Source organism: Leopardus geoffroyi, chromosome C1, assembly GCF_018350155.1.
Source record: "Leopardus geoffroyi isolate Oge1 chromosome C1, O.geoffroyi_Oge1_pat1.0, whole genome shotgun sequence".
NCBI lineage: Eukaryota > Metazoa > Chordata > Mammalia > Carnivora > Felidae > Leopardus > Leopardus geoffroyi.
In genome coordinates, this window is record NC_059328.1 from 220632501 (window position 1) to 220647297 (window position 14797).

The window sequence follows — 14797 nt, forward strand, 5'->3', positions numbered from 1 at the left end:
GAGAGCAGACCTCTGGCCACCAGGCCCAAAGAGCACTGCCCAGGCTGCAGTCCCGGGACGGCAGGCCGTGTGCCCGCCGAGCACCCGAGGGGTGGGCAGGGCTGGACGGGCGGGAGGGGTGCCAGGAGCTGGACGTTAACTTGCACGCCGCGTCAGTCTCCCACGTCTCCAAGGTGGCAGGTGGCCGGGGTGCAGCTCCGAGGAGGGAGCCCACGACTTGCACCTGCCCCACGGCGGCCCTGACGCGCGCAACTCTACAACAAGCGTGCAAGTTTTGCACGTCTCAGTGGAGTGGGATTTTCCCTTTCTGTGTTCGTTTCTGAACACAACACAGAGTTCGTTGCTTTGCTTTCGGAGGAGTTACAACGATGGTCCTCCTGTGTGTCTCCTGACGTGTCTTTTAGAAGAAACAGGTGGTTCTAGAAGCAGGCGGCGATTTCTTCCCTGCCTGTTTCCTGTGCCCCCCGCAGTAGCCAGACGGCCGGTCAGACGGCTAAGTGCCTCAGGGGCCCTCTCTGTCCTCACCTCTGACTGAATAAACCAAATGCATCAAAGCTCACGGTCGGTGAAGTGCAGGCAGACACGTGTGTGCACGTACACATATGTGACGTGTGCGTGTGCAGACGTGTGACGGAGGCAAATGCCACGGAAACAGTTTTATTTTTATTTCCCGAAGTGTGAAGACAGGTACAAAATCTGCATGACACTGAACACAGCTGCAATGAAAGGGAATTCTTCTAGAAACATCTAGTAACATCCAGTCTTTAATAGCAGATTTATTTCCCCGGTGATCATTCCCAAAGCTACAAGATTCCCGCCTTCCAAACACTAGAGGCTCCCGGTCCCCCAGCAGCTACACTACAGGCGGCCTGGTTCTGGCTCACCCACCCCTCCCCCCGAGTAAGCTGCAGGGACCCCACGAGTGAGGCAGACCGGAAGTGTCCTCGTCATCGCGATGCAGGCCACGGAGGGGGGTCCGTCACTTCAGCCAGATCCACTTGTCACCCACGTCCGCGTTGTACCCGGGGCAGTACTTGCGTCCTGGCAGCTGTGGGAGGGAAAGCCACGGTCACATGCTTTACAAGGAACACGGAGCCCCCGGCTCACCCGCCCGAGAGCTTGTTCGACTCCGAGCTTCCTCAGCAGGACCAGGGGGCCCGCCCCATGATGGGTGCTACTCCAAGGGGAGTCACACAGGCCCCCGGTGAGAGCTCGGCCGGCTGACATGCTCCGGCAACCAGCAGACTGGGGGCGGCCTCTGGCCTGGCTTTGACGGCCATGATTTAATAACACGGTGACACTGCAAAACCTGCCAATGAAATCACACCTCCGGGGGGACACAGTCTGGACCAGCACACTCTCGTGAGTCCTCGGGTGAGGCTAACGCGGGGCCCTCCGCCCTCCGCCACCTATGTGGGCAGGTTAAGGAAGCGGGTGAACTGTCAGGCCCGACCTCAGTGGGAACCTCCAGGAGCAGGGGTGGGGGAGCGGCTGGACCCAGGAGGGCTGTTTGTCAGGGGAGCAACGGGGCCGGGAGGAGGGAGGTCTCCTGCCGGCCCGCCCGCCGCACACCCGAGGGAAGTCAGGGGCACAGACGGGGGATGCAGGGCAGAGAGACCGTGCCACGCAGACGCGAGCCCAGCCCCGCGGGCAGAGGAGTCGGCATCGAGACCAGGGCTCGCCGGCCCTGAGTGGCTGCAAAAGGCAGCACCAGCCACAGGGTGGCCTCGCGATGGAGCGGCGTGTGGCTCACCCAGACCCGAGGGACGCGCTGCGCAGGCCGGGAAACACTCAGATACAGCACGTTTTTCAAGTTACGTAAATGGGAACAAAATGCTGAATTTTCTTTTTCATGTTTTCACATCGATGTGGAAAGATCTGTACACGCTACATGCAAAACTCTTCCAAATTTTGCACATAGTACTAAAGTATTAAAAAATAAATAAACCACAGGCACCTGGGTGGCTCAGTTGGTTAAGTGTCTGACTCTTGGTTTTAGCTCAGGTCATAATGTCACAGTTTGGGAGTTCGAGCCTGACACGCTATCGGCATGGGGCCTGCCTGGGATTCTCTCTTCCTCTCTCTCTGCCCCTCCTCTGATCACTCTCACGCTCAAAATAAACTTACAAAAATAAAATAAAATAAATCAGTCTTTCCTTTATCCTGATCAGCAAAAGGCATCCACCTGCAGCCACAGCGAGGGGAACCACTGAGGGGCATGTGGGCAGCGTGTCCGTGAAGGCCCTGAACGCCACTCCCAAGGCCAGACAGCCCTGACGACCAGCTCTGGGGCCCCCAACCCATGTTCTCTCCTGGCTACTGGAGCCTCAGGTTTGCGGGGGGATTCTGTAGCGGGCGGCGGAGGTCCGGCCACCGGGGCACTGGCGGGAGGGGTGAGCAGGGAGCTGGCACACAGGTAGAGGAGACAAGCGTGGGCCATCTCTACTTTCAGGCCCGGGGTACCCTGCCAATGGGGCCCTACCCAGGTGCCACGAGCACTCCGGGAACACAAGAGGAAAACAAAGGACAAGACCCAGCTCTCCAGGAGTTGAGAGTCTCGGGGGCAGACTGGCAAGGGAGCACACGTGACACGCCCACAGCCCACAGCGGCACTGTGGGCCAGCCCAGCGCGGAGAACGGGGGACACCCCGGGGAGAGGCGGGCGCCCGGGGCCGCTGTGCGAGCTACGGGACTCGGAAGTGGCAGGAAGAGGTGAGCTCTTCTGCTCTCTGACTCTGACAGGCACTTGGGCGTAAGGTAGTCGCTGGGCCGGAACAGGTGCAGGGAGTGCCACGGGCGAGGGCCGCAGGGACCGACGCCGTTCTGGCCTCCTTGGGCCCGAAGGGCTCAAGGTCCTGGGTAAATAGAGGGGAGCAGGGGGAGGACAGGCGATGTCCCCGGGGCAGGGGGCCCCAGCCGGGCTGTGGACACCGCACGGGAGCAGCCCCGGGCACCTCGTGGAGATGGTGTGGGGCCCTGGAAGGCTGGGTCCGAGGCTCCAGAGACAGGGCCGTGCAGAGATCCGCGGGCAGGCCCCCGCCACCCAGTGGGCGGCCCACTGAGAGCAAGAACAAGGAGGGAGGGCAGGCCGGGCGCCATCCGGAAACACCCAGCAAACGGCCGCCCGGGCACCAAGCCGCAGCGGGAAAGGAGACGGCCTCTCTCTGAGCACCGCCGCAGCGCCACAGGCGAACACCACAGCGCTGGCGCCTCCGCGCAAGAGCACCGAGGCTCTGACCCGCCCGACCCCGCGGCAAACCCGCGCGGCTGAGCCCCGGGTTTCTGAGGTCAAGGTGTCCTTCGTGCTGGCGTCTGCCACACGGGCCCTCATGGCAGCACCTGCGGAGGACAGGCTGGGCAGGCGACGGCTGGCTCTGTCCTCCTCTTCGCAAATCCAGTTTCCCACCGCGGAGCAAATAAAAACTAGCAGAACGTCAAACCTGCTGAGTCCGGCCAGTATCTGCTAACTGCCTCGTGAAGCCTGCTCCCTGGACATCTCAGGGCGCGGTTTCACTGGCCTTTGATTCCAGATCCTCAGGGTCCCTTTCCAGTGCATGTAAGCCAACAGAGACCCCAGGGAGGGTTTCCATTCGGAACATTTCACTCCGCGGGAGCACAAGATAAGCTGCTTACACGTTACTTCATAGCTGCGTCTGCTCATTTAAATAGACCTGCAAACCAGCAGAACCCAGTTCACATTCGTCATGTGAGAAAACACAGCCCCGCAGGGGCACCGCTCAGGAACCGACACCAGAGCGACACCTCCCCGGGCCCGGCCACCCCTTAGCGCACACAGGCTTGTAGGTGCGCATCCCTGGACGAGGGCCACCCCCTCAGTGACGGGGCCGCTAGCCGGGCTACTCTGTAGACAGGAGCTGCCCAGCGCCTCCCGAGTATAAGCCTCCAGCCTGTACAGGACAAATGACCACCTATCTTCCTCAAGCCGCTGATGTTCCGGTTTGTTTTCTGGTTCTCCCAGCTGAACTTACTTCTGGTCTTAGTTTGTTCTTCATGCACGGGAAAATATCTTAGAAGAAATTTTGACTAGCGGAAGGCCCCCTCTTCACTCTGAAAACATCCCATGAAGCGTTACATGTGAAGTGTGCGGGGGCCACCTGCTGACCGGGCCTGAGGACCGCTGCGTGTGCACGGGGCGAGGGAGGAAGGAAGACGACCTAGGAACTCAAGCCTTCAGCGCTCCCTCTCCGAAATTCCACGTGGGACATGTGAGCTGAGGCTAATCTTGCACACACCTGTCCTCTGAAGTCACGGTGCTGTGCCGGTTTAATACTCTCAGGAATTTGTTTCCCCACCTTTTCCATTTACCATTAAAAATCAAAAAGTTTAGGGGCGCCTGAGGGTGGGGCTCAGTCGGTTAAGCATCCGATTTGATCTCGGCTCAGGCCATGATCTCCAGGTTCCTGAGATCAAGCCCCACGTCAGGCCCTGCGCTGACAGCGCAGAACCTGCTTGGAATCCTCTGTCCCTGCCCCTCTCCTGCTCATGTGTGCACGCGGGCTCTCTCTCTCTCAAAATAAACAAACGTTAAAAAAAAAAATCAAAAAGTGAATTTCCTTAAGAAAACACTGCAGCAAACCACAAACACAAACTCTTCCAGAAAAGTGGCCAAGCTGCCTGGTGCCCGATATTGTGGTGAGCCGGCCCACCCCTGGGGCTCTCCGTGATGAGTGGGCTCAGTGCCCCCGTAAACCTGGCGATCGGGGCTGGGCACTGGGAAGAGCCATGAACAAGCAGGAGGCTTGGGTGAGTGGCACAGAGCAGGCACTGATGTCCTGGAGGAGGCAGAAGGGTGGCCTTCCACCCGAGCTCCCCCTGGGCAGCCCTCCTCGGGGTGTCGGGGGGCACACAGCCTCGCAGCCCAGAGACCGAGGACGTGGGCATCCGGGGCTGTCCGCAGCTCAGTGGTTTCCTCCCCAGGCCCAGGTCTTGTTCCCACTGGCATCATCTTGATTGGCACGGAAAAGACACGAATACCAAAGTACGTATTTGCAAAATCATTCCCGATTTCCCCAAATGATTTAATTGTGCAAAATCTGCGTGTCAGAGGGTCGTGTGTAATTTAAACTAACATTTATAACGGTGGGAACTGTGAGATCCCTGACCCTCCTGGCAAACAGCACACGACAGCTTACTGGACAGCCCCCTCCCACACACACACATGCACGCTCGCACACACACATATGCACACACAAGGCACGTACACACATGCACCCGCACGCATACACTTGCACGCACACGCGTACGCACAAACGCATGCATATACGCATACAGGCACACGCACGCACACAGGCACAAAAGCACGCACACACGCATGCACTGCTAGCACACAACCCCTGGAAGGGGACGTTCAAAAGAAACTTCTCACAGGCTGCCTCTTAGGGGCCCAGGGGCCGGGGGCCAAAGAAGGAGAGCTGAGCTAACTGCACACTCCACGCCTCCTGAAGCTCATAGCACACGCAGTCCTTTCTCTTTTCTCTCTAAAAGAAAGGCTAAGGAGCCCAGGGACAAACAGCCGGAGTGTGCACGGGACAAGGATCCGAACCCACGTCTTCTGGCTCGGACTCCATTCCCACTCACTAGGCCGCCGGCCACAACTGCCTCCCGTGTGCAGCCCGTGGGCCAACCTGCTCCGTGAGGCTTTCCTGGAGAGAAACCATCTTCGACGCGTGCCTCCAGGTTTCCGTGTTTCAGGTACACTTGTCGAAGGGGGGCTGCTCACTCGAGGGCAAATAAACGGTGAGCAGACGGATGCTGACACGGCACTCGGAAGGCGCGGAAGCCGCCGGCCCGGATCGTGACGCCGCGGCTTGCCCCGCGGGGGCGATTCTAAGCTTCCACGTGTCCTCGTGCGCTTAACACAGGCTGCTGGCCCAGTGCCGGGGACGGCCTAGTGCCGGGACCCGAAGACCACCTCCAGCCTGACGACTGTGCTCGGGGAAAACACGGTTTGGCTGGAAGTCGGTCATGCCGCTTGTCTGCAGACTGACTGTGGTGCCTCTCTGCCCAGAGAGGGGCCGGGTGAGCGGCCGTATGTGCCCAGGAGAGGGGGGCAGTGGGGGTACGTGCCCAAGGGAGGGGCCGGGTGAGGGGCCCGGGGAGCAGCCGTATGTGCTCTGCCACTGTGGATGGACCACGTGAGAGCCACCAGACCAATCCACACCAGGACAGACAGGTCAGGGTGGCTAGCATCTGTGGGCGGAGAGCTAGAAGGGAGGCCCCGGGCAAGGAAAGAGGCTCATCGCAGTGACCCACTGGGTCTGCGGCTGGGCACGTCCGTGCACGCGTGAGATGACGGTCCCGGAGGCAGGCAGAGGGCCACCCGAGGGAAAGAGCATTTCTGGGGGCTGCAAGGTGCTCCCCTCAGGCCGTGAGTGACTGAGCTCCAGGCAGCCAAGGCCCCCCACGCCCACGTATCGGGCTAATCCTTCCCTAGAAGTCAGGCTACCTGAGACTCACCAAGAAGCTAAGCTTGTTACACTGATTTGCAGTTACCTCCGGCTGGCGGAGTAAACGTTCTAACACTCTTCAGAGGAATAAAACAAAATCTAGTACTCAAAAACGTAGAACTAACAACACAGAGCAACCACTGAAAAGTCTCCAGACACATGAAGGGAAAATGTAACTTGGGGCGCCTGGTGGCTCAGTCGGTTGAGTGTCTGAATCTTGGTTGCGGCTCAGGTTGTGATCTCCCGGTTTGTGAGTTCAAGCCCCGTATCGGGCTCTGTGCTGGCAAGGTGGAGTCTGCTTGGAATTCTCTCTCTCCTTCTCTCTGCCCCTTCCCCGCTTGCTCTCTCTCAAATATAAACATAAAAAAGAAGGAAGGAAGGAAGGAAGGAAGGAAGGAAGGAAGGAAGGAAGGAAGGAAGAAAACATAACCTGTAACCAGGGGAAAACATATTAGGGGCAAAAACAAATCAGGCTCAGAGACAATGACGATGACGGATTAGGAAACAAGACCGTTAAAACAGCTATTGTAAAAATATTCAACCTGCTCAAGGAATTAAATGAAAAATGAAAATAATGAGAAAACTAGAAAACATAAAAAGAAACAAATAAAAATCCTAGGGTTAAAAGAAAATAGGGTTTCTGAAATAAGAGTCCACCTGACGGGGGTGGTGGTCACAGCAGCGTGCGGCTCAGACGTCCCCACCGCCCCCACGCCGACCCTGTGGTCCACCGCCCCATTCGCAGCGAGGCCACGCCCCGGTGAGGCGCTCGGCCCTCAGCTCAGAGCCACAGAGGGTCCAGGCCAGCCCGTCTGTGGGGGCCGTGGGACTCTCCCTCGTCCACCCGGCCAGGCCCATCCTGCACGGCTGCTACACCACGCTCCTCCCGTCCCTCTCCGGTCACGGACGGCACGCAGCGGAGGACTAAAGGCTCCCCCTGCACCTCGCATCTCTCCCCTTCACTCCTCACGGGTGTCTCCCAACAGTCTGGGCAATTTAATCCCATCTTGGCTTCTGTTCCTCGGAGGACCCGAACGAACACCAGGGAACTGCCAGCGCGTCTCACACGCACGAGGAAACGGGGAACTGAAAGTAAGGCACAGAGACAAAAAGGCCCAACACAGAATCTCGGTGACCTCTGGGTCACCGTCAAGTGGGACAACGTCTGTGCACGGAGCCCCCAGAAGGGGTGAGAGACAACACCCGGGGCAACAGGGCCCAAGCGGGACACGACAGATCGCAGAGGCGCGTCGCGACGAAGTGGCTGGGAAGCGGTGACAGAGACAGAGAGCAAGAGACACAAGGGCCGCGGGCAAGCGGGACCTCACACTCGTCCACGGAAGCCGTGCGGCCAGGATCCACGGGGCCTCGGCGGGTCGGGGGGGACGCGCGCCAACCCGGGATTCTTCTCCGGGCGCCCGTGTCTGGGAAAGTGTAGCCGAAGCTGGTTCTTCTCTTCCTTCAAGCAAGAGCTCACAGGACGCGCTGCCCGCAGACCCGTGCCATAAGCACCAGCGACGGAGGCGGCTCAGGCCACACGAGAGAGCCGCCAGACGGAAGCCTGGGACCGCAGAGCGCGAGCGCGCCAGAGAAGGGAGCGACGGGGCGGGTGGCAGGTCACGAAGAACCTCTCACTTGTTTCACAGAGAACTGACCGTTTGAAGCTGAGACAACAACAACAGGTCACGAGGCTGCCGACACGGGTGACGTGAAAGGCAGGGGAGCAACCCGGCAGAGGCGGGAGGAGCTGGGCGGGAGGCGCCCCCGTGAGGCGCCTGCGTTCCGCGTGGCCTGGCAGGGCAGGACGGGCCGCTCACGTGGCGAGGGACAGGCGTGCGCTGGAGCGGCCCGGAGCGGTCATTAACGCGAGACGGGTGTAGCGTTTGAGTCAACAGCGGAAATAAAACAGAAGTACTTGACCGTTATCAACCAAGCCAAAAGCAGCAGGAAGAGAGAAAACGATGCGAATCCGACCCTCACTTGCGACAGCGACGAGACGACGCGTGGCGCGGGAGAGCAGGTTCCCAGCAGGAAGAGACCTCGCCTCTCCCCAGGGGCTCACTGCGCGGCCCTCTCTGGGCCAGGCTCTGGCTCCTGCAGCCCTGCTTCCCCCCCCTTCCCCCTTCCCCCAGGCCTGCTCCATCACCACCTCCCGGGAAGGAAGTGCCCCGGCCCCCGTCTGTGACAGAGACTGGAACACTGGTGCTCGGGGAACAGAGCCGGCCCCACCTCCCGCACAGGCACCTCCCCGAGGGAGCAGCTGACGACTGGCCGTCCGGGCCTCTGCCTCTTCTTTGCTCCTGCTCTTCTGGGGTGCCTCCCCGGGCCGCTCTTCCTCCCCGGCTCCTGCCCCTCTCTCCACGAGCCCTCCCTGTCCCCTGGGAGCCCCTGCACCTGTCCGCAGACCCTCCTCCTGGCACTCATCTCAAAGCGACGCCCAGGGCAGTCACCGGCCTACTTATCGACGCCAGCGACGGTCACCAAGTCCTGCTGCCGGCACCGCCTCACACGTCCCGACGCCACGAGGGGCAGGCGGGCGCCGTCCCTACTTGACAAGATGTTACGTGACCTGCCCGAGCCACCGGGCTGCAAGCGGCAGGCTAGAACCGCGGGTCTCAAGTCCAGGATCATGTTCTGGGACACCGGGAGCGGGTTAGCAGACAGGAAGTCCTTCCCGCTGCTAACTCTGGAAAATGATATAATAGCTTTGTCTCTCTCGACCACATGCTGCCTTTCCTGAGTTTTACCAAATGCCATTCACTCCCTCCGATTTTCTGTTTATCGGCCAGTCCTGGTGCATCATGCTGTGCCGCTCAAGTTTCTAGAATAGAGACGCCTGGGCATGTGTCGGGGCACGGTCCCCGCTCCACGCTGGCCTGGGAGGGTGGACGCCCAGGCTTTGCCACCTCCTCTTGTGTTTCCTGCAGAGTCCGGTCGGGGACCCTGGCTCTCAGCGGTCACCACAGGGCGCTCACTGAGGCTCACCGTCTCTCAGCGGCTCTCCAGAGAACTAGAACGCAGGCAGGAGGAATTCTGGCCTCAAATCCTTTGCTGCATTACTGTCGGGAGGTGAATTTTTTTAAAAGGATCAAATGAAGCCCCCCTTGTATTGGACCCGCCTCACCCCACAAGAGCCGGGACGTGGGTTATACCGGCTAGGACGGACTCTGCTCTTTCCAGATGCTCTGCCGGCTCACTAAGTCTGGAGTGACCCCGGGACTCCACCTGCCGATCTCTGTTTCCCGTTATTATGTAGACATGCTAATGGACCCCAAGAATTTTTCATTAATTTCAAAGACGTGGTAGAAATTATTAAGTAGAGGCACTTCTCTGATGTGCAATCTCCCTGATCTTCCATTACTGCTAAGCATAAATCAAGGGTGAAACTCCGAAGTCAACTCCCCCCTCAAAATCTCGTTGTATCAAAGACAATTTCCAAAAGCCGTCTTTTAAAGAACGAATGCCTTCTGTCTTTAGCACAAACACCACCGCCCGCTACAAACACATCCACATCCGCTGCCAGGAGCACCACAGACTCGTGTGTTTGCAAGGACTCACGCAAGCAGTGAGTGGAAAAGGCCCTAACTCAAGCACTCGCTTAAATACCTGAAAACAGTGTTCTTTCTAGAAACCCAAAAACAAAAGTATCGACCGAGCGCACCGCCAAGTCCGGGCACCCGGGCTTCGTCAGGCTGCGTGCTAAGGCGTCTCCCCGTGACCTGCCACCAGCAGAGCCTCCGATAACACGTGACAATCCGCAGTTTCACTCAGGGGAAAGCACCTGGCGAAAAGCCCGCCTCGTGCACTAGCGGTCTTCTCCGGGGGACACGTGTTATCCTCACACGCGGGACTCGAGGTCACGGGGCACACGGACCGATGCGGAGGCTCGGGGACGCGCTCTCCAGGCAGCGTGTGCAGGGGCACTCGCAGCGCACGTCTCGGCGCGTCTTCCCGCCCCGACGGGCGAAGGGCAGGCTGAAGAGCGCTCTACGCGCTCAACTAAACCACGTCCACGCTGAGAATCCGCACTTGGACACAAACACACGTAGCAGATTAAGTTCTAACTGAGGCTTACGCGCCGAGAGGAAGCGCAGGACAAGTAAACGTCTGCACCTCTCCTCCCGAGCGTGTTCACGTGAACGGACGCCACGGCTCCTGGTCACTGCACGTCCGTCTTTATCAAAGGGAATCTCACAGGAGCGAGAGCACGCGGTGTTAGCAGGCTGGAGTGACGGACCGTCTCTGTTCTGAAACATGGTCACTCGGTGCTGCGGTGAAGACAACTTGAGAGAGTGGAGAAATAAAAACAGCAGGAGAGGAAGCAGAAGACCGTTGTCCTAGCAACTGTCTTGGAACAATCGGATTGGTGGAGGGAGTGCCGTATCTTAATAGCATCTGGCCTCCCTAAATTGAAAAGACACTGAATCGGTAAAGTGGAAACCAATTCACAGCTTGTCTGCCCTAAGGAAGGGCTGCACGGAAATAAAAAGTGACCCAACACCGTGTCTGAAAAATGACTTTCAAAAGTTAGCAGGCTGCTTCGCACACACCAGCACCCCCCGAGCAGGCCCCGGCCGTACCAAGTACCGAAGGGGGCCGGGTGAACAGAAAGAGCACGGATGGATATTCTCAGACTCCAGGCACGTGGGCCCCTCTGCAAATATCACTTCGGGAGAAACTGGAGACAGGCAGTCACCCGAGTGTGGCAGGCACCTGAAAGGACCCGGACCCCAGCCAGCAACAGGGCTGAGCAAACGCCGAGGTCACAGGATCAACAAAACCAGACAAAAACTAAAAAATCCTATTCCTGTGAAATCTCAGGTCTGTCTTCACTAGTCCGCACCCCCAGGTCACGACACAGCTAAGCCGGAAATGCTCACGCACACACGCCTGCACGCCAGCCACCCGGCGGCCCCCGTGTGGCTGCTGTGCCCAAAGGGCTGGCTGACGGGACACAGCCCCAGTGCGTCCTCCGGGAACCTCCGCCCCCAACGGCAGATAACCTCTGTGCCAGGCGGTTCGTTTACAAATGGGAATAACGACAACGCTGCCTTCCTGGGGCAGCAGCACGGGGCCTCGCCCACAGCTCACAACTGGCCGCCCTCGTACTGCAGCCTCCCCGTCAGCCCTCTCAGCTCTCACCCCTGCCCCGGGACCCTCCTGCCTGCACCCCAGCCGTCCCCTCAGAGCCCCTCTCCTTCTCACTGCCAACCACCAGGAGGGCGCCGAGGCCCTCGGAGGGTCCGGGCCCTGCTGCGTCCCCGCTGTCTGCCAACAGAAGGCCCTCGCCAGCCAGGACGGCGTCTTCCGAACCATCACCCCAGACTTCCGCCCTTGACGGCCTTCCTTAGGAGGGTGCCACCAGAGCTGATCTCTGAGCCCCGCCTTTCCCGAAAGGTGAGTCTAAAACTCACCTCAGAGGCTTTCTTGTAGACAGTGAGTAATCCCAAGTGAAGCCCGCGGTTCAGCATAAAGGACCGACGAAAGTCCTTTCTACCTCTTCTTGTCCTCACCTGCAGCTGGACGGAGCCTGTCGGGCCCCGCGCCCCCCGCAGGCAGGTCCTCTACTGGGCCAGCGGCCCACCGGCAGGGGTCTCTGGCGCGAAAGGGCCTCACCCACCAGATCTCACGAAGTGGTGTCCACTCCCGCTCAGGGCGACCGCTCCTGCAGGCGCTGGGGGCCGCCTGCGCACTGTGCCCACGGCCCTGAGGGCGGCCACACCTGCTCGGCGGGCCGGCGACCCCTTCTGCACCCCTGCAGTCTCTGCCCACCTGCTGCGCCCACCCTCCGGTACCTTCTCCCTCACTTCCTGCTGGCTCTTGCCCTTGTGTTACAAAAACGCTGAGATCTCGGCCTCTCGAGATAAAACAAAACACGGGACAGCCCACTGCCACCACTCTGCCCAAACTCTCGGTCGAGGGCCAGCAGCCCGCACCACCCCGACCTTCCCACGGCACCCACACAGGCGCCGTGCCCTCGGCCGCGGGGGCTTCTCCGCTTCACCAGCCCTCCTCCCCCGCCCCTCCTCCCGCGGCGGCTCCCGTTGGCCCAGGCCCCGGGCCCACACGCTGCGGGGAAGGGGCAGCTCCTCCGGGGGCCATGGTACTTCCCCTGCCCCCCACCCTCCGAGGGGAACGGGTCATTACTTCAAACAGCCACGCCGATGGTACTTGTCGCTGCAACTGCAGACTTCGATCGAGCGTTATGAAAACAGAAAGTGTGAGCCTGAAAAGGAGAACGGGGCTGAAATGCTTTGGCTGAGTGGCCAGAACACAGCGTGGGAGCAGGCGCAGGAGCTCGGGGGGGGCGAACCCTGTGCCCCCACTGTGCCCCCAGTGGTCCTCGTGCTTCACAAAGCTGGGCGGACTTGCTTCCACGAGCGTCCCCTAGGATGGCCTGACCGACAGGCAGTCACACGAGAGCGCCACTCCGGCACGCAGAGGGGACAGGCGTCCTCAGCTGGTCCTGGAAAGTTCTCTAGAGAGACGCCTTTTCTGGGTTCACTCGGTTAACACAGGACCCATTAATAAGTGTGCCCGAGGCCCCCCAATGAAGCCCGCTGTCGAAACAAGCAGCTGTGTGTGTCCTACGAACGCCCGGCTGGCACGTCAGCGCCAACCCGCTTCAGAGCACGAGTCCCAGTGTTGTCTCTACCTGCACCCGGCACCACACCCACTACGCGGCTCGAAGACGCCACGCCCAGCGCCTGCCCCCCCGGTCACGGCCCCCCCGACCCCTCTCCTGCGCTTGAACCCTTCAACAACAGCGTCTTTCCCTGTAAACCTGTAGCGGGGAAGGGGGCCCTCGGGTAAGGGCACGTGAGCCAGGCCCCACCACGTCTCACCCAGACTCCTCCCACACCCCCCTTCCCTGCCCCCACTCGAGGGCCAACGCATCAAGCGGAGCGATCCTTCCCGCGCGTAATACAGACGCGATCACCCTCGAAACACCGTGCTGGCTTCCGGTCTCACCAACACGTCAGGCCCGTCTCCACAGCACGGCCCCAGCCCCCTCCGACCCTGCCCTGCTACCTTCCCACCTCACCTCCAGCTCCGCCTGCCGCCCCACCGGCTCCGCTTCACGGGCGGGGGCTCCGTGCCCAGCCTGCAGGTGCAGGGGCCACCTGCCCGTGCGGGCTCCCTCTCTCAGCGCAGCTCCCACCGGACACAGCTTCGTCTCTGCCCCGCGGCACTCAGACGCCCTGCTACACACGTGTTTATCGTCTGTCCCGCCTTCCCCCAACCAGGATGCAGGCTCCTTGCGAGCAAGCTTTTGTTCTAGTCCCAGATGTGGCCCCGACGCTTACAACGGTGCCCGGAACAATAAATATTTGCCGAGCGGTAAGCGAGTGAGTGTAAAATGATGACGGTCTGGGGGGAGGGACGGCAGCCAGCGTCAGGGGTGAGCCGTCACCGCTCACAGTATCTTTGTGCTCCCGAGATGCCCGAGGGCACCCTCTGCCTGGGATTCTCGGATGATAACAGAAGACGGAGCTCCTTCACCAGCCAGGTCTCCCTTCTATGCCCTGCGGGTCGGGCACTGAATGAGTCCTGTCCTGGGGGTTCACCAGGCAAACACCCGTTGAGCACAGAGAGACACGGAGCTTCCGACTCAGACGCCCCGGAGCACGGACACGGGAAGCACCGGCACCAAAGCCGGCGTTCAGATCCCGTGGGAACCCAGCGGCTTTCCATTTCCAGCAAGGCAACAGCCCCAACGCCAGGAGAAAGCTCTTGACGTAAAACCTCTGGAAATGCTTTAAATGCACTGCTGAGCTCCGCAAGCAACAACAGGGGCTGAAAGCGAAGAGCAGACAGGAAGGCAGGATGGCGGGCTGTGGCCTCCTTGCCCCGGGGACATTTGGAGAGCCGCCCAGAGACAACAGGCAGGGCCGCGGGGCCGTGTGGGAAGGGGATTCTTTACGGACGCGCAGCACAGCTCCCGGGCGGCCACGGTCAGTCCTCACCCTGGCGTGGGAGCCCGGAGTCCCCGCACAGTCCCGGCTGCCCCGAGGAACGGAATGTTCGGGGCATACTCACACCAAAAGAGTAGCTGTTGCTTACCTGAATTCAAACTGAAGTGGGCATCTTGTATTTAGGAGGGGCTCTCACTGAACGCCCACAGATATATGCCCAAAGAGCATGAACTTCGCGTCCAAAGTCTCCAAACACAGAAGGGAATAAGCCACCAAGGGTCAGAATCAGAGCACACGAGAAATGACCAAGTCTGACGCTCTTCCAGACCTGACGTTACCACGTGCGGGATACAAGGAACTATGTATTTGAGACGCTTCAAGAAAGAGAAGCCAATGAAACCATAAGCAAGAAAT

At 60.0% G+C, this 14797-nt stretch overlaps 1 protein-coding gene across 3 annotated transcripts in view; it reads right to left on the bottom strand.

Annotated features, from left to right (window-relative positions):
• Positions 1-650: 650 nt before the first annotated feature.
• The window catches only part of NDUFA10 (NADH:ubiquinone oxidoreductase subunit A10), a 51552-nt gene continuing 37405 nt past the window's right edge, over positions 651-14797 (bottom strand). For 2 of the 3 annotated variants that reach the window (XM_045482346.1, XM_045482347.1), the window contains one exon: positions 651-1048. In XM_045482346.1, the coding sequence (XP_045338302.1) occupies positions 980-1048 (69 nt within the window). In that variant the 3' untranslated portion in view covers positions 651-979. Of the gene's footprint in view, positions 1049-10248; positions 10491-14797 lie in introns of all 3 variants that reach the window. The other variant, XR_006713338.1, reaches the window with a different exon arrangement.